This window comes from Chelonoidis abingdonii, chromosome 4 (assembly GCF_003597395.2).
Source record: "Chelonoidis abingdonii isolate Lonesome George chromosome 4, CheloAbing_2.0, whole genome shotgun sequence".
Taxonomy (NCBI): domain Eukaryota; kingdom Metazoa; phylum Chordata; order Testudines; family Testudinidae; genus Chelonoidis; species Chelonoidis abingdonii.
Genome location: NC_133772.1, coordinates 6,963,790 through 6,988,374, shown reverse-complemented (window position 1 = coordinate 6,988,374; position 24,585 = coordinate 6,963,790). Strand labels below are relative to the sequence as shown.

Below are 24,585 nucleotides of genomic sequence, written 5' to 3'. Positions count from 1 at the left end.
TTTTCAAGAGCAGCAGTAAAAGGGTTAACATTTATATAGAGGTGGCACTTGATAGGGAAATCTCAAAATTTTTCCATAAAGTATTCAAATGAAGGGATTGATTTGTAAATCCACCAAAATGAGCGCATTTTGTGAATTGAGACAGAAGTAAAGCAGAATAGGGCTAGAGATCTTAATGTAAACTGGGAAACAGAGAAATGGAGTAGATCATGCTCTGAAATTAAAGCTTGTTCAATATATGTAAAACCATAGATAAATCTTGTTCATTGTTTCACAGTAAACTTGCAATACTTTATACATGTCTAAACCCCAGTCATTGATTATTTACTCTAACCATTGGTGGTGAGGCTTGAAAAATCCACTTGCCAGAGATAAAGGGAAACTTTGCCTGGTCGGGGTGGAAGTGCTAAGCCACGATTTCTGCAGAATCCAAGTCTTCATCCTTTTAGAAAAAAATATTTCTCATCCTTGTGTTTGGATGGCTAGGTGGAGACTTTTGAATTACACTTTGGGGGGTTGTATCCTGGGGCTGCAGAGGGAACCATTGTGTTGCTGCTTGAACATTGAACTGCAGTAGAGTAAAATTACCAACTCTTGTCTGTTTCACAATTGCTATTCCCTACTTCTGACAGCGGTGAAACTGTCAAGGATCTTGTCAGTTTCACATTACTGTTATTGCCAAGAAAGCTTTGAGTAGCAGTAGAGGCAAACATTTGAGCTATTAATTTGTGGACAACTCCAAAAAAGAGACTGAGAAATGAGTAGAGTAGAGAAATACTCCTACAAACTTCCTCTACAACAATGAGGCGGCCCTGGAATAGGAGAAATCAGTAAGTGCCCTTTTCAAATATCTGGAGAGGAGTAGAGCTTCAAGTTTTATCAGACAGCTCATAGCCAGAGGCTGATATAACAGACAGGCCTTACATAGGGACTCCAGAGACTGTATCCTGGTAGAAATCGCAGCTGGTGCTGATGGAACACAGGTTTCTCATAGGATACCCAGCTCTTTTGAATTATTAGACCAATCAGCAGCACAGAAGAACATGAATATATTGCAGATCTGTGATGAGTGGGTGAGGGGACCATGATATGAGAGTTTGTTCATAGTCATAGAATATCAGGGTTGGAAGGGACCTCAGGAGGTCATCTAGTCCAACCCCCTGCTCGGACCAGGACCAATTCCCAAAAAAACCTCTAAGGCCAATCTTGTTCTCTTTGCCAATCAGACTTTGTTAATTCTGGGACTCTGAATTAAGGGATCAGAATGGTGCTTTGGATGGTTTTCACACCCACATGCATATGGGCTGCTGTTTTCCTATTAGAATTCAGCCCTGATATCAAGAGAGGTGACTGTCAGGGAGATATGCATTTAATAGCTGCGTCTCATCCTATCCTTACAAAACTAGGACTGCCTCTTCTGCAGGTCCAAATGGAAAACTCTTCTTGGTATTTACAGTTGGGCGTCTAAATTGCTTACTTAGCTAGGTTATTTACTTGCTTTGCCAGGCTTTCCTAGAAAAGACAGTACTTACAAATGAGCTAAAATGGACAAGTAAGAAGGAAAGGATGGATGCTCAATTTGGATTGCAGGTCTCTTGGAGAGCTGCACTTTGTTCTAAAACAGTAACAAAATACCTGAGCGTAGCCAACAATTTGTTTCTTCTGCATACCAGGATTCACTGAATGGGAAGAAGCACTTGATTTCATTACGGCTAATCTGATGGCAAGTGGGAATTGGGGGCCGGAGGGGGGGAATCTTGGCATTACTGAGACACAAAAGGTTTTTCTGAAAGTTGCTCTCACAACTGTTCAACCAGTTTTATTGACTTCCCAACATTTATATGCGGGGATCAATCTGACATGCATCCGCCCAAAAGGAACAACTTGTTGCAGTTATAAAGGAGTGAAACTGCAGATTAAGAATGCAAGGGCTTGTTAAAATTGTTGCAAGTGATTGTGGTGTTGCTTGCTCTTGCATAGAAACCAGTAAGTCTCAGCTCAGATTCTTCAGGATTTTTGCAATGTGTAAATTTCAGTTTAAACAGCACTGTTTGGCAGTTCTGTGAACAAGAGATTCAATGTGGGCCAAACTTTTGCAGATCTTTCATAAAACTTGCTCACTGAAATCTGTTTCAGTGCTTTATAATAAACTCTAGGAGAATGATGGTTGGTTGGGGACAAAGGGCAACAAAGATGATCACAGGCATGGAATGGTTTCCATACGAGGAGAAACTAAAAATATTAGGGCTGTTCAGCTTAGAAAAGACACAGCTAAGAGGGCATGTGATAGAGGTTTCTAACATCAGAATGGCTTTTAAAAAGTGAATAGAGAGGTTTTGTTTACCCTTTCCCTCAGTACGAAAACCACGGGTCACTCAATGAAATTAATAGGCAGTGGTTTTAATACAAGCAGGAGGAGGTACTTTTATACAATGCACAGTTACCCCATGGAACTCATTACCAGGGTATGTTGTGGTGGCCAAAAAGTATAACTGGGCTCAAAAAAGAACTAGATACGTTCATGGAGGATAGGTCCATCAATGGATATTAGCCAAGATGGTCAGGTACCCAACTCCATGCTTTGGGTGACCCTCTCTGACTGCTAGAAGCTGTGAGTGGAAGATGGGTAGATCGCTACAAAATTTCCCTGTTTTGTACACTCACCTTGAAGCTCTGGTACTGTCAGGGACAGGATACTGGGGTAGATGGATGATTTTTCTGACCCAGTGTGGCAGTTTGTGTTTAAGTCCCTTTCTGTGCCTTTGCCTGAGAAACTTAATTTTAAAAAACATCAGATTATTTTGTTATCTTTAGTCTGAGTTACAGAGATCAGGACAGCTTCCAGAGAAAATACATGGGTAGAAAAGTGTGATAAGACTCTGTTTATATGCTGTACCAAGAGCTCTTCTCTGTGAGGTGAAGGATCTGGCCTGCAGCCTATCTGTATCACTTTGCAGTGTTATAGTCCAGATCCACAGTCCTCCACCCGCTTACTGAACATAGAGGAACAAATCCATTACTGAATAAGCAACAAACTGGTGGAGAGGTGCCCAGCAAAGTGTAGAGATGGGTTTGTATTCATCATTAATCTAGGAATTGCTTTGTGTTTTTCCCTCATAGATCCCAAAGAAGAGAGGGAGGAGGAAGAGGTTTCCACCATCCTCACTCATGGGTCTCCTGTCAGTACAGCCAGGCCCAGCCGAGGGTGGCGCAGCAGCAGGACGGCTGCCGCTGCTCGCCAACGTGACACAGAAAATTCACGCAGCTCCAGGTCCAAGACTGGATCCCTGCAGCTCATCTGCAAGTCAGAACCAAACACAGATCAGCTTGAGTATGGTATGTAGCAATTAGGGGAGTGGGCAATATTGGGAGTAAAGTGTGAACAATGCCAGCAGAACAATTTGATGCTGATAATTTAGGTGAGAGAGACGGGTGCCAAAATGCAAACAATGTGCTGGAAACTGCTGGCAAAAAGCATGGTGCTTCGCTATCCCGAAAAAAGAATAGGAATCCTTGTGGCACTTTAGAGACTAACAAATTTATTTGAGCATAAGCTTTCATGGGCTAAAACCCACTTCATGGGACCTTTATGCTCAAATAAATTTGTTAGTGTCTAAGGTGGCACAAGTACTCCTGTTCTTTTTGCGGATACAGACTAACACGGCTGCTACTCTGAAACCTGTGGCTGTCTTGAGTGTATTCTCATCAACTGCAGCACATCCTAGTACTGAACATTGTCAGAAATACTTCCAGACAGATAGGCACATTGCTGTCTGGTCTGTGTCCCTTGTGAACAGCGATTAAAAACCTAATGGTGGCTTTTCTTTTCAGAGGTCACGGAAGAGCATCAGTCTCCAACTGGAATCAGGTAGGAAGCTCTGGTTTGGGACTTTTTCTTTTTGGTTAGGGCCATAGGAAGAGATGTGTTATCACTTTGAATGCTTCCAGAGTTAACTCTTCAATCTAAAGGAGCTTGAGCTTGCCATGGTAGGACCAGTTCAGTTTCCATTTTCATTCAATTTTGGGTCTTTCCTCCCTACCCTGGATTGGAGATGACATCTTATGTAGAGCAGTGGTTTTCAAACTTTTTTTTTCTAGCAACCCAATTGAAGAAAATTGTTGATGCCTGTGACCCAGTGGAGCTGAGGATGCAGGATTTGGAGTATGGGAGGGTCTCAGGGCTGGGGCAGAGGGTTGAGGTGTGGGGGTGAGAGCTGTGGGGTGGGGCTGGGAATGAGGGATTCGGGGTGTGGGAGGGGGCTCTGGGCTGGGGCAAGGAGTTGGGCTGCGGGAAGGGGTCAGGGTTCTGGGCTGGGGGTGCAGGATCTAGGTTGGGGTCAGAGATGAGGGGTTTGGAGTGCAGGAGGGAGCTCTGGATTTGGGCAGGGGGGTCAGGGCTCTGGGGTGGGGCCAGGGAGGGATGGGTTTGGGGTATAGGAAGGGGCTCCAGGTTTGGGGGTGCTTAGGGCTGGGGCAGGGGATTGAGACTTGTGGTTGGGGTGTGCGGTTACCTTGGTCTCCCGGTCCACAGTGCAGTGGGGGTGCTAAGGCAGGCTTCCCGCCTATACTGGCACTGCAGACCACGCTGTGCCCTGGAAGTGGCCAGCAGCAGTCCGGCTTCTAGGTGGAGGTGCACAAGTGAGTCTGCGCAGCTCTCGCCCACAGGCAGTCCTCCTTCCACCCCCCCAGCTCGGAGCAGGGGCAACATGTGGAGCCCCGTGGTCCTCCCACCTAGGAGCTGGACCTGCTGCTGGCTACTTCCGTGGCACAGCGTNGTATCACTTTGAATGCTTCCAGAGTTAACTCTTCAATCTAAAGGAGCTTGAGCTTGCCATGGTAGGACCAGTTCAGTTTCCATTTTCATTCAATTTTGGGTCTTTCCTCCCTACCCTGGATTGGAGATGACATCTTATGTAGAGCAGTGGTTTTCAAACTTTTTTTTTCTAGCAACCCAATTGAAGAAAATTGTTGATGCCTGTGACCCAGTGGAGCTGAGGATGCAGGATTTGGAGTATGGGAGGGTCTCAGGGCTGGGGCAGAGGGTTGAGGTGTGGGGGTGAGAGCTGTGGGGTGGGGCTGGGAATGAGGGATTCGGGGTGTGGGAGGGGGCTCTGGGCTGGGGCAAGGAGTTGGGCTGCGGGAAGGGGTCAGGGTTCTGGGCTGGGGGTGCAGGATCTAGGTTGGGGTCAGTGATGAGGGGTTTGGAGTGCAGGAGGGAGCTCTGGATTTGGGCAGGGGGGTCAGGGCTCTGGGGTGGGGCCAGGGAGGGATGGGTTTGGGGTATAGGAAGGGGCTCCAGGTTTGGGGGTGCTTAGGGCTGGGGCAGGGGATTGAGACTTGTGGTTGGGGTGTGCGGTTACCTTGGTCTCCCGGTCCACAGTGCAGTGGGGGTGCTAAGGCAGGCTTCCCGCCTATACTGGCACTGCAGACCACGCTGTGCCCTGGAAGTGGCCAGCAGCAGTCCGGCTTCTAGGTGGAGGTGCACAAGTGAGTCTGCGCAGCTCTCGCCCACAGGCAGTCCTCCTTCCACCCCCCCAGCTCGGAGCAGGGGCAACATGTGGAGCCCCGTGGTCCTCCCACCTAGGAGCTGGACCTGCTGCTGGCTACTTCCGTGGCACAGCGTTGTGTCAGAACACCGGCGGGACTTTTAAAGTCCTGGTCGGCGGTGCTGACAGGAGCCACCATGACCCAGTGCCTTACATTCCGTGACCCAGTACAGGATTGTGACCCGCGGTTTGAAAACCACTGATGTGGAGGATGAGGTGATGGTGTGGGGATGTAAATAGTACAGTGTGGATTGTATCCAGGCTTATTACATAGCAACGGGGCTCCTTCAATAGATCCTATAATCAGGTTGCTTGGTGGCCCATTGTTGCTGGAGCCTAGTAAATCTTGAAAAGGTAAAGCAGGGTTGTGTTCCCATGCGGCTGTTAGGCAGAGTCTGCTATGCTGTATCTAGAGGGTCTATTTTGAAGCTGTCTCTGATGTCCTGAACTGTGACAGTATGTAACTGCTATCTCTAGTCCTCCTCCATGGTCCAGCAAGGGCACACACTCAGGCTTCTGGCTCCCCATCTGTCATCTCTCCTGCAGGAGACCCACACTGCTTTCCCTCCCAACTCTGGGGTATTCCCAGGCTGCACAGTTCCCTGACTTTACTGAATTCCTACAAAGGCAGACTGCCTTAGCAGGCCTTCTTGGCCTTCTCTTCAGAGGCTGTAAGCAATGTCACGCCACAATTAAATTAACATGTTCCTCTTTCTAAGCAACCAGGTGTATTCTTCAGGTAAAAGCATTACCTAGAACATGAAAACAATAGGAGAACCTACATGCATGCTAACAAGCTTACCAGAGATTCCTTAACCCCAAGGGCTATGGCAGTTCTTCAAACCATACCAGGATTTTTTTCCCTGTGGTTAGAAGTTCATAAGCACATTGACTCGGAACAAGCACTCCCATGAATCTAAGAGTCATTCTCTTATCCACTTTGGGCCTTCTAATATGTCCTCACATAACAAGTGGTCAGCAGACAAAAGGTCTCTTCCTCCTCCTCAGGAAGCTTCAAAGGCTGAGTTCGGTTCATCTCCAGAGGAGTTTACAGTTGCACACACCTCCCCTTAGAGACTTCCTGGGAAACCCACTTTTAAAAAATTCACATTATTTCAGATAGTCCTTTGAAGCTCAGAACCCCTCCCAGAGTTTACATTAGTAAGGCTCACCCCCTAGAGATGTTCCATAATAATACAGAAACAGGTGCATTTTCAACACGGTGAACTCTTAAGATATTTAAACCTAATTCAGTAAGGTTCAACTTAATTCCATAAGATTTGGCCAGGATATAGGAGGAAATTGTCATATGTCACACATCCAGTTCCTTATTCTGTATAGTCTGTTCATTTTCCCTAAACAGTCTTGGATGAAGGGTATCCTCCCCTGTTCCAGGGAGTGTCATACAATGACTTATTTTATATATAAGCAGTTCTACCTCTTCTTTTCCCTTCTCCATCATAGCAGTGATGAGGAGGAGGAGATGCTGATCAGTGAAGAAGAGATTCCCTTCAAAGATGACCCAAGAGACGAAACCTACAAACCCCACTTAGAAAGGTATGCTGGATTATATACATGCATATCTTGCAAGACCAGAACAGACCATTATGATCATTTACTCATCTCCTGCAGAAAACAGGCCAAAGAACCTCACCACATAGCATCTGCATCAAGTCTAGAACTTTGTTCGAGCTATAGCATATAATTTGAAAGAGAGATGGTTCTCTATTAGTCAAGATTGATAAGTCTCCACTGCTTAGAGCTAACAGGACAATTATCTTATCTTACAGCTCAGACTACTTAGGTTTGAGTGCCACTGACCACCAGCTTCTCCCTGAACTTTGGTTTGAGCTATCCCTGTATCTGCAGGGAGGTGTATGTATAGGAGTCTAAAGTTGCCTGTTGAACTCCCTCCCCTCATCATCGTTAATTAAAAGCATAGATTAGAAGGAATACGATGGGAAGGCACTAGAGGTGGTTACTACAATTCATTTGCAAACTTAACACCATCAATTTGGGCTTGAGTAGGGACTGGGAGTGGCTGGCTCACTACAAAGGCAATTTTCCATCTCTTGGTATTGGACACCTCATCAGTTATTGGGAGTGGACTACATCCACCCTGACTGAATTTACCTTCAACATTGGTTTTCCACTTGTAAGGTAACTCCCTTCTCTTGATGTGCCAATATATATTTATGCCTGTATCTGTAATTTTCATTCCATGTTTTTTACCCACAAAAGCTTATGCCCAAATAAATCTGTTAGCCTTTAAGGTGCCACTGGACTCCTCGTTGTTTTTACTAGAGTTGTGCAGTTCCCAGGGATTGCTCGTGTGGCGAGGGGCAGAGCAGTGGTGTTGCAGTGTAAATGCAGGGGGCACTATGACAGATGGAGGATTTCTGCTGAGTACTAGAGTGTATCATATTTGTATCTTTGCAGGGACACTCCAAAGCCAAGGAGGAAAGCGGGCAAGGGGAAGGAAGAAAAAGAGAAACAGAAGGAGATTAAAGTGGAGGTGGAGGTGAAAGAAGAAAGTGAGTTTCGGGGAGATGAGGAGCCACCCAGGAAGTGAGTAAAAGATTCCAGGAACAGCTATTCCTGCATGTATGTTTTTGCATAGGCATTCTGGCTAGTGTCTTATGTTTTCCCCTCAGTTTTGTGGGAGGCAGGAGTGATTCTTTACCCTTCTTCACCCAAAAAGTAATTTGAAATCAGTAGGATGAAAGGATCAAAATTCCTTACCATGGTTGGTGATCACCTCTTCTAAGGTCCTGTCTCTACTCGGCAAGGAGACGTTAACGCTATTTCAGTATGGGTCAAGCTAAATTGTCTTGTAACATGGCCATGGCCAGCCAATCTGGATGAGGCAGCATAGTGTGGAAAATGGCTCGGTTTTTTTAGAGTTATATGCTTTTTAAACACATTTCTATTGGCCCCATCTTTGCTTGTCATCTAAACTATATTAGAAGCCTTGTTAGATGGAGCAGTTATTCACAGTGGCTCCTTAACTCATTTTTAAGCCCAGTACGGAAGACTTCCTAAAGAAACTAGTCTGGAAGAGTCAGATCTTTCTCTGTAACGTGCATCCAGGAAGACATGAGTACTGTTTACACACTGCCCTGGGAGAGGTGCCCCTCTTTCATATCTGAGGCAGGCATGCTTGGATGTGGGAAAACAGAGAACGTAAGAATGACTGTACTGGGTCAGACCAATGGTCCATCTAGCCCAGTATCCTGTCTTCCAACAGTGACCAATGCCAGGTTCTTCAAAGGGAATGAACTGAACAGTGCGATCATCAGGTGGTCCATCTTTTGTCATCCAATCCCAGCATCTGGCAGTCTGAGGCTTAGGAGGACACAGAGAATGCGGTTGTATCCCTGACCATTGTGGCTAATAGCCATCGATGGACCTATCCTCCATGAATTTATCTAATTCTTTTTTAATCCAGTTATACTTTTGGCCTTCACAAAATCCCCGGCAGCAGTTTCCGTAGGAGAGGATGGTGTGTTATGTGAAGAAGTGCTTCCTTTTGTTTGTTTTAAATCTGCTGTCTGTGAATTTTCTTAGGCGATCCCTGGTTCTTGTGAAGGGGTAAATAATGTTTCATTATTCACTTTCTCCACACCGTGGTTTCACAGACTTCTATCATAGCTGAATAGTCCCAGTCTTTTTAAATTTTCTTCATATGGAAGCTGTTCCATACCCTTAATCATTTTTGTTGCTTTTCTCTGCACCTTTTCCATTTCTAATGTATCGTTTTCAAGTTGGGGCGACCAGAACTGCACACAGTATTCATGACCTAAATTTTTTAAGGGGTCTGCAAATGAAAAAAAGATTGAAAACCACTGCCCTAGACAAACAAATAGTTCGCATCAAGCTAGGGTATAAATCTCCTTTGCATTAGTCAGCTGCATGGATCCTGCTGCAGTGCACTAACAGTTCTAGCGCACTTTGATTTACTCCACTTTGAAACTGGAGTCAATCAGAATGCACTAGGGAACTTTTAGTACATGGCACCTGGGTCTGCATGGCCAGTTAGTGCTCAGAAGGCTGGTACGCTGTAGATTTACACCCCTTCTTGCCACGCACTGTTTGTCTAGACTTTTTTTTCCAAAAAAGGAAATATAAAAGTAACTTGCAAGCATTCTGTGTGGAACCTCAGACGCTTCAAGAATTGTTTTCCTTGCCCTGTGGCTTCTTGAGCTAAATATTAAGAAGCTCTTCTGTTTAGCAGCTGGGATGCATCTAGGGCTGTGGTTTTCAAACTTTTTTCATTTCCAGACCCCTCAGAAATTTCACATGGAAGTGCAGACCCCTTTAGAAATTGACATAGTCTGCAGACTCCCAGGGGTCCACAGACCACAGGTTGGAAACCACTGATCAAGTTCAGGGGTTTCCAAACTGGGGTGCATGTGCCACTGGAGGTATGCGATCTTAGTGTTCCATCAGTTCACTTCCCAACAATTTAAGAAGGTGGTGCATGAACCAATAAAGTTTGGGATCTGCTGGTCTAAGTCAAGGCCTCATTCTGGCATGAGGTAAAAAGAGAGACCTTCTGGATGGGAGAGGGAGAAGAGCAGTTCTTGTTCTGCTATATGTGGAGTTTAGCCTCCGACTGTGGTATCTGTTCTTCAGCTGTAGTTGATTATATTTCTGCAGCTCTAATATTAAAGTGCAGTAGTCCTTAGAAAAGTAACTCTTCTAAACCCTGGCTTTGTGGGGCTCCCTGATATCTTCAGTAACTCCAGATCAAACATGCGCAGTTTGAGCAATTAAAATAATGCCATTCCTGTGAGCTCATTTTGAGGTCTAACAGTCCCTGTGGGTTCTTATTAGGTCATGTATCACCAACAAAAAAAATTCAGCAAACAGTGTTAAAAATTCTGCTTTGTGAGCCAGGAAAGGATCCATCCCTCTGCTATAAATGTATTTGTGTTGCAGTGTTAACAGAAGTAACAAGTTACTTTAGGCAGGTCTGTTGCATAATGATTTTTATGCAATTGTTCTTCAGAGCAGAACCACACTTAAAGCTTTTTGTGTCTGGATGTCTGTTGGTGTCACGGAGTCACCGGGTCAGTGCTCTGAAACTACTCCATATGAAGCCACTCTCTGAACATACTGTCTCCTGGGTCTGACCTCGGAGCATTTAGCATCCCATTCCACACTATGTGCTTCCTACAGCGAGTCTGCACAGGCGGGGCTCCTGGGGAAGCCAGAGGGCCCTGCACCCCAACTCTGCAGTCAGACATGACTCTCAGCCAGCTGGTAAAACAAAAGGTTTATTAGTCGACAGGAACACAGCATAGAACAGAGCTTGCTATTACAGAAATCAGTGACTTTCAGCCAAGTTCATCTTGGGAATCCTGGGCCAGATGCTCTGGATTCCCTCTCCTCCGATCCCCCCACGGAGACTGCCAGCTTCCAGCTACCATTGCTGCTGCTTCTCCTCCTCCTTTGTCTCACTTCCTGGGCAAAAGGTGTCACCTGGTCTGAGACTTAGGGGGGTGGATGCGGTTACCTAAATGCAAACAGCTGGGCAGCCTCACCTGCCCTGAGAGGCTCAGCAAAAATCACACCCGATTCCCACCACTGAAATTTCAGTGCAGTACACAGGGAAAGTAAGGTACACGCAGTATTAGTAAGTATAGGACAGTAAAACTCACATACAGCATAACAAGGTGGATCAAACCTACTTGGTCACAGTTGGACAATCACATGGGCTACAGTGTTCAATTCTTGAGTGCTCGATATTGCAAACTAGAGAGTGCGGAGAGAAAAGCAACACAACACCATTAGAGTTGAAAAGATTCTTATGGCATGCATCATATCAACCCTTTAATATATCTTTTTAACAAAAGAGCTGTCTTACTCCAAAGCTTCTTGTGTCCAAGTCATACCTGATTGCTTTTCTGACACACGAGGTTTTTGCTATGTTTGTTATGCCTGTTAGCTATGCAAAGCAGATAGAAATGGAGAGTGAACTGGCTTCTGTATTAGCTTGACATTAACTTTCACTGAGTGCAGAAGCTCTTGTGCTTATATACGAGCCAAAAAGGACCTAACTTAACTTTCAGATCCCAGCTTGTTTTCTGGACAGTTAAAAACACATCCTATACACTGAGCAAGCTTGATAGTGTCATTGAGAAGCTTGACTGTCCCAGGTACCGTCACATCAGAGAATCCTAAATCAGAGCAACCTCTTCAGTTAAGCCATACCCCTCATAACTGGCAGTGCGGGCTCCGATTTCTTTGGTTCTCTGTGGTGCTTGTGTGTTAACAGCTTTTATTTCTTTTTCACTATACAGAAATGTTTTGTGACTACTTGTATATGTGTTAAAGATTCACTGTGAGCTCTTTGGTACAAGCAAAGTGTTTTGTGTGTGTGTGTTTGGTACCTAACATCTTGATGGCCTCTGGATGCTACGCAACAAATAATTGATCTATATGACATGAATACTTGGCTGCAGGATAAAACAGTAGATGAAAAAGCAGATGAAAGTAAATGAAAATTCCCTGAGGACCTTTTTTGATTTTTCAATCTTTCATTCTGCTTGAGGTCCAGAGCAGTGGGTACAGAAGCTAGCTACATGGACTGAGCATAGCTGGATTAGTGGGTTTGGCACCCTCTTGTGGCATAAGAATACAAAAACCAAAATTCTTATAAATAGTTCTTATGGAGGGAACATCCCTATGTGAGTGGCACATTCCCACTGGAAAAAAAAAAATAACCCTTTCACTTGGAGATCCTCTAGTGTACTATGCTGGGGGCTGCAACATGTGTCTTAGGCCTGGTCTACACTAGTCTTTCATTTTGGACTTAGCCAAGTTAATTAGGGGGGAAGAAAGATTCCGTCCATATGACCAAACCAGCCTTTTCAATTTAAAGGGCTCTTTAAATCAATTTCTGTACTCCACCTCGGCAAGTGGAGTAGCGCTTAAATCGAGATCGCAATCCCGGATTAAAGGTATTGTGAATGCAATTCAATGTTATTGGCCTCCGGGAGCTATCCCAGAATGCTCCCTTGTGACCACGCTGGACAACACTCTCAACTCCAATACACTATCCAGATGGGCAGGAAAAGCCTCTGGAACTTTTAAATTTCATTTCCTGTTTGCATGGTCACCTGTGCTGCTGGTGACCAGAGTCCACCATCACAAGAGATCACGCAGTCCTGGATTCGCAGATGAGCTCCATTATGGTCCGAACGGGAGGTACTGAGTCTCATCGCACGTTGGGGAGACAAGTCTGAATTGCAGAACTATGTTCCAAAAAAAGGAATGCAAATATATATGCTAAACTCTCTAGGGCCATGACGGAAAGAGGCTACTCCTGGGACACAGAGCGGTGTCATACAAAAATCAAGGAGCTCAGGCAAGCATACCAAAAAGCCAGGGAGGCAAACAGGCACTCTGGGTCATAGCCCCATATATTCGGCTTCTACCATGAGCTCTATGCAATTATGGGGGGTGACGCCACCACTACCCCACTACTGTCCATGGACACCTGCAAGTGGGGAGTTGCACGGAGCGAGGAGGAAGAGTCATCAGAGGACGAAGAGGAGGAGGAGGACAGTGCACAGGCAGCAAGTGGGGAATCCGTCTCTCCCCTGACCCCCAGCCAGGAATTATGCTTAATGCTGGAGCCAGTAGCCTCCCCCCACTCCCAGTGTGCGCTCCCGGACCATGACTCTGGAGAAGATACTTCTGGTGAGTGAGAGCCTGATCGGAGCCACGCGGTGGGGGGCAGGGAGGGAAAGCCAGCTGCACTGGGCTGTTCACTGGGCTCATCCCTGCCCAGAGCCTCATCAGAGCCACGCAGTGGGTGCGGGGAGGGGTTGGGTGTTGGGTGAAGTGATCATCCCAGAAAGCCCATAGTCCCTCCTTTATGGCAAACGCATCAGCCATTGCTTGCTATGGGAAAGGGGTCCCAGCAGTTTGAAAGCATTGAAATGAATGTAGAAGAAGCAGAACCCCGCGTGCCTCTAGGTTGCCTGCAAGCTGAATTCTGTTGCCCAGCTGTATGTGGTGGCTTACTCATACCAAAGTGTCCCCTTTATTCTCTGAAATGTATATTTTTAAATAACTACCCTCCCATTTTCTCCTCCCACAGGTGCAAATGTTTCAACATGGCCCCTCTCGACTCCATCCCAGAGGCTGGTCCACATTAGAAGACAATAAACAAACTCAGGAAGACGTGTTTGACGAGCTCATGCAGTCCTCCCGCACTGATAGGGCCCAGCTGTATGCGTGGAGGCAAACAATTGCGGAGTCCCATAAAACATTACAGGAACACAGAGGAGGGAGGCATGCGATGAGAGCAGGCAGGATGCTATGGGCAAGCTCATGGGGGAGCAAACTGACCCGCTCCACTGTATGGTGGGTCTAATGTGGGAAAGGCAGCAAGACCACAGACTGACGCTGCAGCCCCTGTATAACTGCCCTCCCTCCTCCCCAAATTCCATAGCCTCCTCACCCAGAGACCCAAGAACACGAGTGAGGAGGCTACGGGGACCCACACACTCAACCCCAGAGGATCGCCCAAGCACCAGAAAGCTGGCATATGCGAACTTTTGATTTGGTTTCTCAACTTGTCCTTCCCTCCTCCTCTACCCCCCTAACCCAACCTCCCTACTCCCCCAGTCTGCCTTCTGATTTCTCTCAATGTGTTGTGCAACAAATAATAAAAGTTTTTAAACAATTTAGACTTTATTTCCTTTCATATAGATATAGATAGGGGGCAGGTAACTTCAAGAGAAACAAACACAATTGTCAATCAAAGCTTTCAAAGCTTCTCTGATGCGCAGCTTGCCCTGCTGTGCTCTTCTAATCATCCTGTTGTCTGGCTGTGCAAAACTCGCCGCCAGGCGAGTTGCCTCAACCTCCCACCTCTCCATAAAAGTCTCCCCCTTGCTCTCTGAGACTGTGGAGTACACAACAAACAGCAATTACAGTTGGAATACTGGTTGTGCTGAGATCTAACCAAGTCAGTAAACTGCACCAGCACGCTTTCAAATGTCCAAAAGCACATTCTGCTACCATTCTGCACTTGCTCAGCCTATAGTTCAGCTGCTCCTTACTACTGGCCAGGGTGCCTGTGTATGGCTTCATGAGCCATGGCTTTAAAGGGTAGGCTGGGTCCTCGAGGATAACTATAGGCATTTCAACATCCCCAACAGTAATTTTCTGGTCTAGGAAGTAAGTCCCTTCCTGCAGCTGTTCAAACAGACCAGAGTTCCTGAAGATGCGAGCGTTGTGCACCTTTCTTGGTCATCCCACGTTGATGTCAGTGAAACATCCCTTGTGATCCACCAGTGCTTGCAGCACCATGGAAAAATCCCCTTTGTGGTTTAGGTACTTGCTGCCCCAGTGTGCCAGGGCCAAGATAGGAATATGCATTCTGTCTATCACCCTGCTGCAGTTAGGGGACCCTAGTGCATTAAAGCCATCCACAATGGTCTGCACATTTCCCAGAGTCACTACCCTTGATAGCAGCTGGTCAATGATTATGTTGGCTACTTGCAGCACTGCAGCCCCCACAATAGATTTGCCCACTCCAAACTGATTCCTGACTGACCGTAGCTGTCGGGTGTTGCAAGCTTCCGCAGTGCTTTGGCCACTTGCTTCTCAGCTGTGAGGGCTGCTCTCATTTTGGTGTCTTTGCACTTCAGGGCAGGGGACAGCAAGTCACAAAGTTCCATGAAAGTGGCCCTACGCATAACGAAAGTTTCACAGCCACTGAGATCATCTCAGACCTGAAACACTATGCAGTCCCACCAGTCTGTGCTTGTTTCCTGGGCCCAGAATTGGTGTTCCATGGCATGAACCAGGCCCAGTGCCACCATGATCTCCCAGTCGCCACATGCCATGCTTCTAGGAATGCTTGTGTCCATGTCCTCATCAGTATAGTAATTGCGTTGTCTTTGCTTCCTCGCCCGGTTTTGCAAGTACTGCACATAGTGCTGGATAATGCGCAAGGTATTTACAATGGTCAAAACTGCAATGGAGATCTGAGCGGGCTCCATGCTTGCCGCACTATGGCGTCTGCACAGGTAATTCTGGAAAAAGGGCATGAAACGAACTGTTCGGTTCAAGATGGCTGATAAAAGGCGGTAAATGGTTGTCTTCTGTAGCTTCCACGGAGTCGGGAAGCTCATTAGAGCCGCAAGAGCGGGAGAGCAGAGTTTGTGGTGGAAAAGTGAGCAGAGTTTGTGGCAGAAGCTGTGCAGTTCTGTTCACGATGACTGAAAAATAGCGGGGAATTGTTGCCTTCTGTAGCTTCCATGGGAGCCCATGACCGACAACATGGAAAAAGCGGCGGAAGCTGTATGGCTCTGTTAATGATAGCTGAAAAAAGGTGGGAAATGGTTAGATGAAAGGGTAGATAGAAAGACAAGACGGCATGCAAGGTGGATTCATAGTAGCAGGAGACTGGCGGTGCACCATGCTGCACTGTCTGCTGGTAGTATGGCATCTGCTGTAGCTTTCATGGAGGGAGGAGCGAGTGACGGCACAGACCCAGAAACACCCGCAAGAATGTTTTTGCCCCATGATGCACTGCAAGCTTAACCCACAATTCCGGTGGGTGGCAGAGACTGTGGGAACCATGGGATAGCTACTGCAGTGCACCACTCAGACATTTGATGCTAGCCTTGGTACTGTGGATGGACTCCGCCGAATTCACGTGCTTTAGTGGGGACACGCAACACCGAATGTATAAAATCACTTCTGAAAATTCAAATAAAATAAGCTCAAATTTAATTTCGTACTGTAGACGTACCCTTAAAGTCTGGCTGGATGCTGGTTATGAGGTCATGTACTCTATATGACCCTGATCCAAAGGCTACAGAGGTAAGTGCAAAGACTCTCATTGACCTTCGTGGGCTTTAGATCAGGAAGCTATTCCTGCTCCCCCTAGCTGGGACTTTCTCAGGCTTTGAAATGGTGGATTTCTCCCATGGCACAGAACCGTGCTCTGGATTGCTCATGTGGAGAAGGCTTCCCTATTCCATCTCAGTTGTGCCCTTATGCCTTGCAAAGGAGCATAATTTTTAATTCTATCTCTGTAATCCTATCACAGGAGGGGAAGGAGGAGAAAAGATGACAAGAGCCCCCGGCTGCCTAAAAGAAGGTGAGTGTGACTTCCCTTTTCTCCACCTTCCTTACTGTAGATTTTCATCCTTTCCATTTCTTGTATGGAGGGGCTTTACCCCCTGAGAACCAGCTGTTTCATACATGTTTTTATTGAGCATAGTTTGGAAACAATTGTAGCTCACTCTAAAACCACCATGATGGATTCTTGAAGTCAGGTCATTTTGAGTTGGTCAGTAGCATGGCAGAAGCGAATGATAAGGCTACAGGTGCTCTGTCACTGTCATCTCTTGGGTGCTGAGCACATTGTGGCTAAAACCCATGAGCAGTCCTAGGGGTGGAGAGCTACAGGAGAGAGCACGAGTTCAAATGTGCTGACTCACAAAACAGTTGATATGGTGACCTAATCGCTTCCACATTATTGGTGCACTTCAATGGCTTCCTTGTTTAATCGATACTGCATCTACTTCATATTTTCCATCTAACCTCCCTGTGCATTACTCTCCCATGTACTTCTTAGGAAGAAGCCTCCAATACAGTATGTACGCTGCGAGATGGAAGGCTGCGGCACAGTTCTCGCCCACCCTCGCTATTTGCAGGTCAGTCAGGCTCTTCCACTCATTTGGATCTGGGGTCAAGGAGCTGCTATTCTTTCACGTTTCACGGCAGTGTTCCTTTTTAATGCAGTTTGGTAAGGGAGGCACTAGTTTAGAAGGTGGTGCACTGCACTGGGACTCAAGAGTTTTGGGTTCTGTTCCTAGCTCTGGCAGAGGCCCACTGGGTGACCTTGGGCAAGTCACTTTCCCTCCCTTTGTCTCCCCATCTGTAAAATGGGAATAATATGCTGACCTCCTTTTGTAAAGCACTTTGAGATCTACTGATGAAAAGCACTAAAGAAGAGCTAGGTGTTGTTACAAGCCAGTAGCGAGTAATGAAGCTAAGTCCAGCCCGTTGTAATTGTACCATGTGTGCCTCTTCACCTGTATTTCTGCTTTTCATCAGATCTCAGAATCTGGTATAATTGCATCCTGTTAGCTCTCCTGCAATGCACAAGGAGGTTGATTGTAGGCCTTGTGGTCTGTCATGTTGCTTAACTTGTCACCTGGAATCTGGTTTTCAGTAGTTCATTTAGTCAGACAGGGAGAAGGCTTGTAACTTTTTCATCATCTTTCCTAGCATCACATCAAATACCAGCATCTGCTGAAGAAGAAATATGTGTGTCCCCATCCCTCCTGTGGACGGCTCTTCCGGCTCCAGAAGCAGCTGCTGCGGCATGCCAAACATCACACAGGTACTGGGGGAGTTGGGGAGACTTGAATCCAACCCATCATCCCATGGATGGATGGAGAGGGGAAAACACTCACCTCTCCTGAGGTGAGGAAGAGTCTAACCTAGGTAGTGTGGATGGCTGGTGGTTATTCCCTTCCTGCTGGGACTACTGCCTAATTGCTCACGCACACCCATTAGGCAGTGCGAGTAGGTGGAAATAAGCCTTTGGGTTTGTACTGTAGCATTACTTTATTTGGCATATAGGTGCCTTTTTGCAGCAGTGTCATGTTTTCTCCACATTTAAAATGCTTTTGTCAGGCTTCATCTTGTCAAGCATGTGGGACTGGTCAGGATTCCCTTTCGAGTCCATCAGCTCTACCTTTAATAATCCACAGGGCTTGCTGTTGAGCATCCTGAGATGCTTTCTCCTTCATTAGTCCTGCTGGAATCAGACAGTTTTAACACTTATGTTGCTGCCTCACTTTCAGAAAGCTTCACCCAAGAACCTTCAAAATTAAAAGTGGGGTCCTAGGGCAACTTTCAGATGAGTGGACTTTCAACCTAAGAATGTGGTTCTGATCCAGAGGCAAGTGTTAAGCTGAGATGTGTCTGCTGCTTTACAGATCAAAGGGATTATATCTGTGAATACTGTGCCCGGGCATTTAAGAGTTCCCACAACTTGGCAGTGCACCGGATGATCCACACAGGCGAGAAGCCTTTACAGTGAGTGCTCCTGCTTTGTCTTGCCTTGTCTTTTGAAATATGCCTCTACTTCCTTCAACTGGCCATGTTTCCCTGGCCACAGCTGACTCTGCTTCGCGCGCCTGTCTGCGATTCTGTGTCTGGCCTTCATATGCCTGCATTCTCTGTTGCATCTCCTTATGTGTGTCCATGTTCCCCTACTGACCTCCTTTTTTTTTTTCCTCCTCCTCCTGCTCCCCAGGTGTGAGATCTGCGGCTTCACCTGCCGACAGAAGGCCTCTCTGAACTGGCATATGAAAAAGCATGACGCAGACTCTTTCTACCAGTTCTCCTGCAACATTTGTGGCAAGAAATTTGAGAAGAAGGACAGCGTGGTGGCACATAAGGCCAAGAGCCACCCAGAGGTGCTTATTGCTGAAGCACTAGCTGCCAATGCAGGCGCCCTAATCACCAGCACCGACATCCTGGGCACTAGTCCAGAGTCCATTGCCCCACCCACCGATGGCCAGGGCCTTCCCCTCCTTCCTGACCCCCTGGGAAGCACTGCCCCTGGCGAGTGCCTACTGCTGAACCCTGACGGGATGCCAAAGGCATACTGCAGTGGGGCTGAGCGCATGAGCCTGATAGCCGATAGCAAGATCTTCGTTGGCGGCGGGAGCAGCGGGAGCACGGAAGGGCTGGTCATGAACGCAGAGATTCTTGGAGCCACCACAGAGGTTCTGATTGAAGATTCTGACTCTACCGGACCTTAGCAGGCAGGGAGCACATGGTTTTTGGGACAGCTCGGACTTTGTATTTAAAAGAAAAAATGGAGAAACTTATTAAAAAAGAGAGAAGTCAAACAAATTTAAAATACTAGTAAATAAACGAAGGGCCTGCTCCCCTCCAGCGTGGATCACAGCACCCCCCCGACCCCTTCTCTATCCTACTGTCCCTTTTCAGAAAGGGGATGCTGCAGTTACTCGGGCGAGACAGAGCAAAGGAATTCTCCGAGTGAAGGGAAGCAGCCAGAGGCCCTCACTCACCCCAAGCCCAGGCGCCTTCCCTGCTCCTCAACAAATCCCTCTTTGCAAACTTGAAAGAGTTTGGGCTCTGGACCAGCTTCTCGTTCTTAGGACTCCCTCTGCCCAACTTCTATGCATTGCTGCATTCTGATCCTTGCAGTCTTGTTTTCTTCCTCCTGGGCCTGGGAGTTTGGCTTGGCACTTTAGGGCCCCTCAGCAGGGTGAGCTGTAAAACAGCACCTGTCCCTCCTCTTGCACCCTTCCCCTCCCTCACTGATGGGAAGTAGAGGGCATGCCCTGGCGCTCAGATGGTGCTCGCTTGCTGAGGTGCTGGGGCTTGGCTCTGTACGAGAGCCCTGTGTGGGAGAGGCAGTGAGAAGTCTCCGATTGGTGACAGTCATTTGCACTTTGAACATGTTTCGTTTTTGTGTGGTGGTAACAAAAGTCCTTATTTATTGATCAGAGGGTCTGGTATTTTTAATTGTTTGCAGGGGATTGGGCTATTCCAAATTGGGCCTCTTTACATCAGTGGAACTCAGAGGAGTTAGCTGTGCTGGAGCAGCAGCTGCTAGGGCTGATCCCCACCACAAAGAGAGTCAGGGTGAAGAAAGCACTACAAAGCGAGTAGCTGTTTGTAAACAGGGCAGTGTGACAGACCCCATGGGAGGAGCTCCATTTGCATTGTGGAGTTTTGGAGCAGTTGTTTGCGTTGGGGTGGGGTAGGCAGTGGGGGATGAGTAGCTTAGTTAAGGGCTCTGAACTGCGGAAACAACTTATCTGGTGTTTTCTCCCTTCCCAGTTTATTCCAAGCTCCTTGCATTAACCCTTTTTTCTCACTGATTCGTCCTCACTCCCTGCCATTGGAAAGATTAGCACTGTTAGCCAAGGAACTTGTTCCAGTCTTGTGACAGATGTATAACTAAAAGTGGTGCAAGATATCACGTTCCCCATCCAATTCTGCCTCTCCTTTCCTGAAAGAGATACAGCTGGGGGGGCGGGGGGTGGGGAGAAGAGACTGAGTCCAGTCATCTTGCACTTGATTTGAATAGAAGCAGACTGACTGACATCTGGTTGCGGGAATGGCAACTTCTCTCCCTGCACAGACACCCCTGGGGACAGAGCATGGGGTGTGTTCCCCCTACACATGCTCCTTGCAAGGCCAGCTTTCGCAAATGTTCCTGGTTTTTGTGAGACATGGTGGTGTAGTTCTGCCTGAGAGTGAGAGATGGGCATGAATAGCCTAGTAATTAAGACAACTGTTGTTCCTCAGAAAGGTTTAGGACATAATGTGTCTTTAAGTATCGAGCGCAGATCTTTGCTCTGTCCATTGTCAAAACTTCATGCAGTGACCTTACATTTGTTTGCTTTTTGGAAAAAGCAAAGAATAATCATGTCCATGTGGTTCAGAGGGAAGTTGCAATACCCTGTTTAAACACCGAGCCAGCAAAACTTGTTTGTTTGTTAGAGCTTGTTGGAAAATGGAGTTTTTCTGCAGAAAGGTTTGACAAACTAGAATTTCATTTTCATTGGAAATTTACCAGAAAATGTTTTCATTTTATCTAAAAACTGAAAACAGGCTGACTGCTGAAATCTTTTGGGAAAATCACAGCAAAATGTCTTGTTTCTGGTCAGGTCGACCCACATTTGTCAAACATGCTGTGAAACAATTCACTTCAGTTTGGATCAGTTCAACATTAAACTGTGTTTACCTGAGCTGCTGCAGGTCACCCTATGGGCTGGACTCCCTGGTCAGACTGCATCTCCCTTGGTGCACCAGAGTCTTTCCTCTTTCTGACAGATTGGTTGTGTCATCTAGTCACATGGTTGTGGTGCATCATAGGAGATGCAGTCCAGCTGAGAACATAAGAATGGAGTGGGGGCTTAAGGCGTTGGAGGTACAGCTCCCAGCAGCAGCAGCTCAGGGCGATGTGCGTTCATGTTGAAATGAGACACAACTAACTTTCATTTGGAATGTTGAAATGTTTCAGTTATAAACAATAAAACTGTTTTAACATTTCTAAATTGAAGATTTTGGCTTTTGGGCAGGAAGCTTAAATTTTCTGCAGAAAATTGAATTAAATAAAATTTGCTCAAAACCAGTTTTGATGGAAAACTTTCAACTAGCCCTGGATATGTGGTTTTGATGGCCAACTTGTGACACCTCTGTTTAAAACTCTTCTAGTCTAGGTCCTGACTTTGCATGATTAAAAGCTATTGTGGTGCAGGTTAGCGCTGGCACTGCTACAGACCAGTTCTGCGGGAGCTCTGTGGAAACCCTTTGTCATTTGAACAGACTGGGCCTTCCAGGGAACACTAAAAGGAGAACTTAGCCTTATCCATTTCCTTTTATTTCTAAGGATGGCGCTAAAATGCTGTGTTGGGTGGAAATCTGACTCGGGGGTGGTGCAATAGCTAGACAGCCTGCTGTGGAGACTGCCCCATGACTTACCTGCAGAGTGATGCATCCCAGTCACGTCGCCTGGGAAATAAGTATGTGGGCTGTTCAACTTCTCCAGTAGAGGGAAAGTTCTCACGTTTCCAGCAGGCAGCAATGAGTGGGTAATTCGGCTCTGAAGTCCTTCCTATCCCTGTCACTTCCTTGCCATCATCCCACACCCTCTTCTGGTTTAACCTTCCTCCCTCCCCCTTTGGTCTCATCCAATTGTTTCTGTTCTTAAACACAGCCTTCTAACCTCCAGGGCAGGAGAGACCTGTGTAACTTCCAGCCCTGGATTTAAAAAACTTAACAGTTGATGCTTTCCTGCTTCTTCTCCCCTTCCGTGTCTCTCCCACCACTCGCATGCAGTTTGCTTCAATAAATTATTGTAGTAGTTTGCAATAAACATTTTTGTATTTTCCCCCCCATGTATTTATTTTTTTCCTCTGGCGGCGGGAGCACGTTGGGGAGCTGGGCTTAGGGTGCTTCCTTTTCCTCTTTCACATAGGCTGGTTTGTAGTGACTGACTTAACATCACTCCCCACCCCTTCCTTTCAGTGTTCAGTGTGGGCACTCCTCACGTAAGTTGCCCTCTCCGCACTTGGAGTTGCCTCTTCGCGTCCCGCCATTAAGATTAAGCTTGCCATGGGAGTTGTGCAGATGGGCTTTTGCTTTGTGCATGGGGCATCAGCTGCCCGCTGTCACTCTGCTGCCACTCCATCTGGCATTGATGCTTCCTGAAAGCTGGCTGGGCATCCTTCAGCTCCTGGGACAGGGTGAGGAGGCAGGGTACACAACCTGGATTAGCATGAAACCTGCCAGTGGGGAGGGGGGTTAAACTTTATACTGCTTAGCAGCACTACCTGCAGTAGCCACCAGGTGGCAACACAGCTGTTGCATTGGCACAGCCCTCTAGTGTGGAACAAGAGCTGGGGAGAGGAGATGCATAAGCTGACAAACCTTTGATTGGTATAAATCTTGTCCCACAGCAATATCCACAGGGAGAGGGGGAGCCCAGGTAGCTACCTGAACCCAAGTTGGGGAAAGGGTAATGTAAAATGTAATAATAAAGGGATACTCTGCTTTTCAACTCGTTTTCTCTTAATCTGGGTAAGACATAACCAAAATAAATGTATACAGGAAAACACAATAAAAGTTGTTTGTCTTGGTGCATGCAGCTTGTCTGCACTGGTTGTAGTGGATTATGCTGGGATCACCGGGGAGGGGCATGGTTATGTATAAGCAGTGTGGGAGCCATTATTTTCAATTACATTTGAGCAGGATAAATACCTAATTAAATTCCCAGAGGACTGCAGATAACCAGGGATGTGGGTGGTAAGGATGGATGCCTCTAGTATCATGCCTGCTGGATGGGGCTTTTTCCCTTTGCATCACCAGTCTGAATCATGGTCAAAAGTCTGGAAATCAGGTTGAGCTGTCTGCTGTTCGGTGACATGAGTGTGCAGGGGCTGCCTTCTGCCTAGAAGGACACAGTCACCACTAAAAGCATTGGGACCCTTTGAATCTCAGGAGAGAGCCAAATCTTTCCAAGTGCATATTTAGGTCCAGATAAACTCCTGCCGGTGTGCAGAATCAGTTGCACATGGTGCCCTGGATTTGCAAGTCCTCTGCTGTGGGCTCTGGACCTGAGCTCCCACAATGGGAGTGGTGGTCTCTCCAGTCTCCCCTCAAGGGGAAAGGGGAGAGAAGCAGCTCATCAGGATAGAAAACATCCCTTGCCTCTCTGCAGTGATGGGCTCAGGAGAAGAACCTAGTAGGGAGTGTTTAAAACCAGCCTAAAAAGGATGGCTTGATTTTGAAAACTGCTGAGCAGCTGCTAGCTCCTGTGGACTGCTGTGGGAAGTTATAGGGTGCTCAGCATCCTGGAATATCAAGTCATTTATTTAGACAAATGTTTTTGCAAATCTTGGCCGCTGTGTAATGGTTGCAGTCTCTGGCTGTTGATCAGATCACTTTTGCTGGACAAGAAAATGGATGCAGCGTGCATGCTTATTTTCTCTTATTCATTTATCTGGCTGTGATTGGTCATTGCTGAACATTAGAGGGGGGAGGGATAGCTCAGTGGTTTGAGCATTGGCCTGCTAAACCCAGGGTTGTGAGTTCAGTCCTTGAGGGGGCCTTTTAGGAATCTGGAGTAAAAATCTGTCTGTGGATTGGTCCTGCTCTGAGCAGGGGTTGGACTAGATGAGCTCCTGAGGTCCCTTCCAATCCTAATATTCTGTGACTCCAGGTCTGGGAAAAAAGGGTTATGGGCACTAGACCTGGCATGATAGGAAAGAGCAAGAACTTCCGAGACAGAACAGGGAGGATGCAGGAAATAACAGATCATCTCAGGCTTTATCAGGACACCCATTTGGCAACTGTATACAACAGGGCTAGTCAATAGGACCGTGGGCCAGATCCCAATTGCCAGATGCTTTTGAACAGACTCCAAAATCTTTTTATTTACATATTTTTTTATTCTTCTCTGGAGTTTGGACCTTGACCAAGAAATTTTGACCTTAACAAAAAATAGACA

General features: G+C 46.8%; 1 protein-coding gene across 2 annotated transcripts; it reads left to right on the top strand.

The window, feature by feature from the left end:
- The first annotated feature begins 3,289 nt into the window (after window positions 1-3,289).
- On the top strand, window positions 3,290-23,223 carry ZFP91 (ZFP91 zinc finger protein, atypical E3 ubiquitin ligase). 2 transcript variants are annotated; one of them, XM_032775829.2, is made up of 9 exons: window positions 3,290-3,336; window positions 3,832-3,868; window positions 7,014-7,103; window positions 7,986-8,114; window positions 16,624-16,674; window positions 17,155-17,233; window positions 17,811-17,925; window positions 18,527-18,626; window positions 18,847-23,223. In XM_032775829.2, the coding sequence occupies exons 3-9, from the start codon at window positions 7,030-7,032 to the stop codon at window positions 19,355-19,357; spliced, it is 1,059 nt and encodes a 352-aa protein (XP_032631720.1). In that variant the 5' UTR covers window positions 3,290-3,336; window positions 3,832-3,868; window positions 7,014-7,029; the 3' UTR covers window positions 19,358-23,223. The 2 variants fall into 2 exon arrangements, with proteins under 2 accessions (XP_032631720.1, XP_032631721.1); XM_032775830.2 differs by having other exon boundaries at window positions 3,292-3,336; window positions 7,011-7,103.
- The last annotated feature ends 1,362 nt before the right edge of the window (window positions 23,224-24,585 follow it).

What these genes read in the sequence shown, in the direction of transcription:
- ZFP91 (XM_032775829.2), top strand. Translation starts at nt 7,030, where the DNA reads ATGCTGATCAGTGAAGAAGAGATTCCCTTCAAAGATGACCCAAGAGAC. An exon ending in CCCCGGCTGCCTAAAAGAAG is followed by an intron (nt 16,675 to 17,154) that starts GTGAGTGTGACT and finishes TGTACTTCTTAG; the next exon opens with GAAGAAGCCTCCAATACAGT. An exon ending in ACAGGCGAGAAGCCTTTACA is followed by an intron (nt 18,627 to 18,846) that starts GTGAGTGCTCCT and finishes CCTGCTCCCCAG; the next exon opens with GTGTGAGATCTGCGGCTTCA.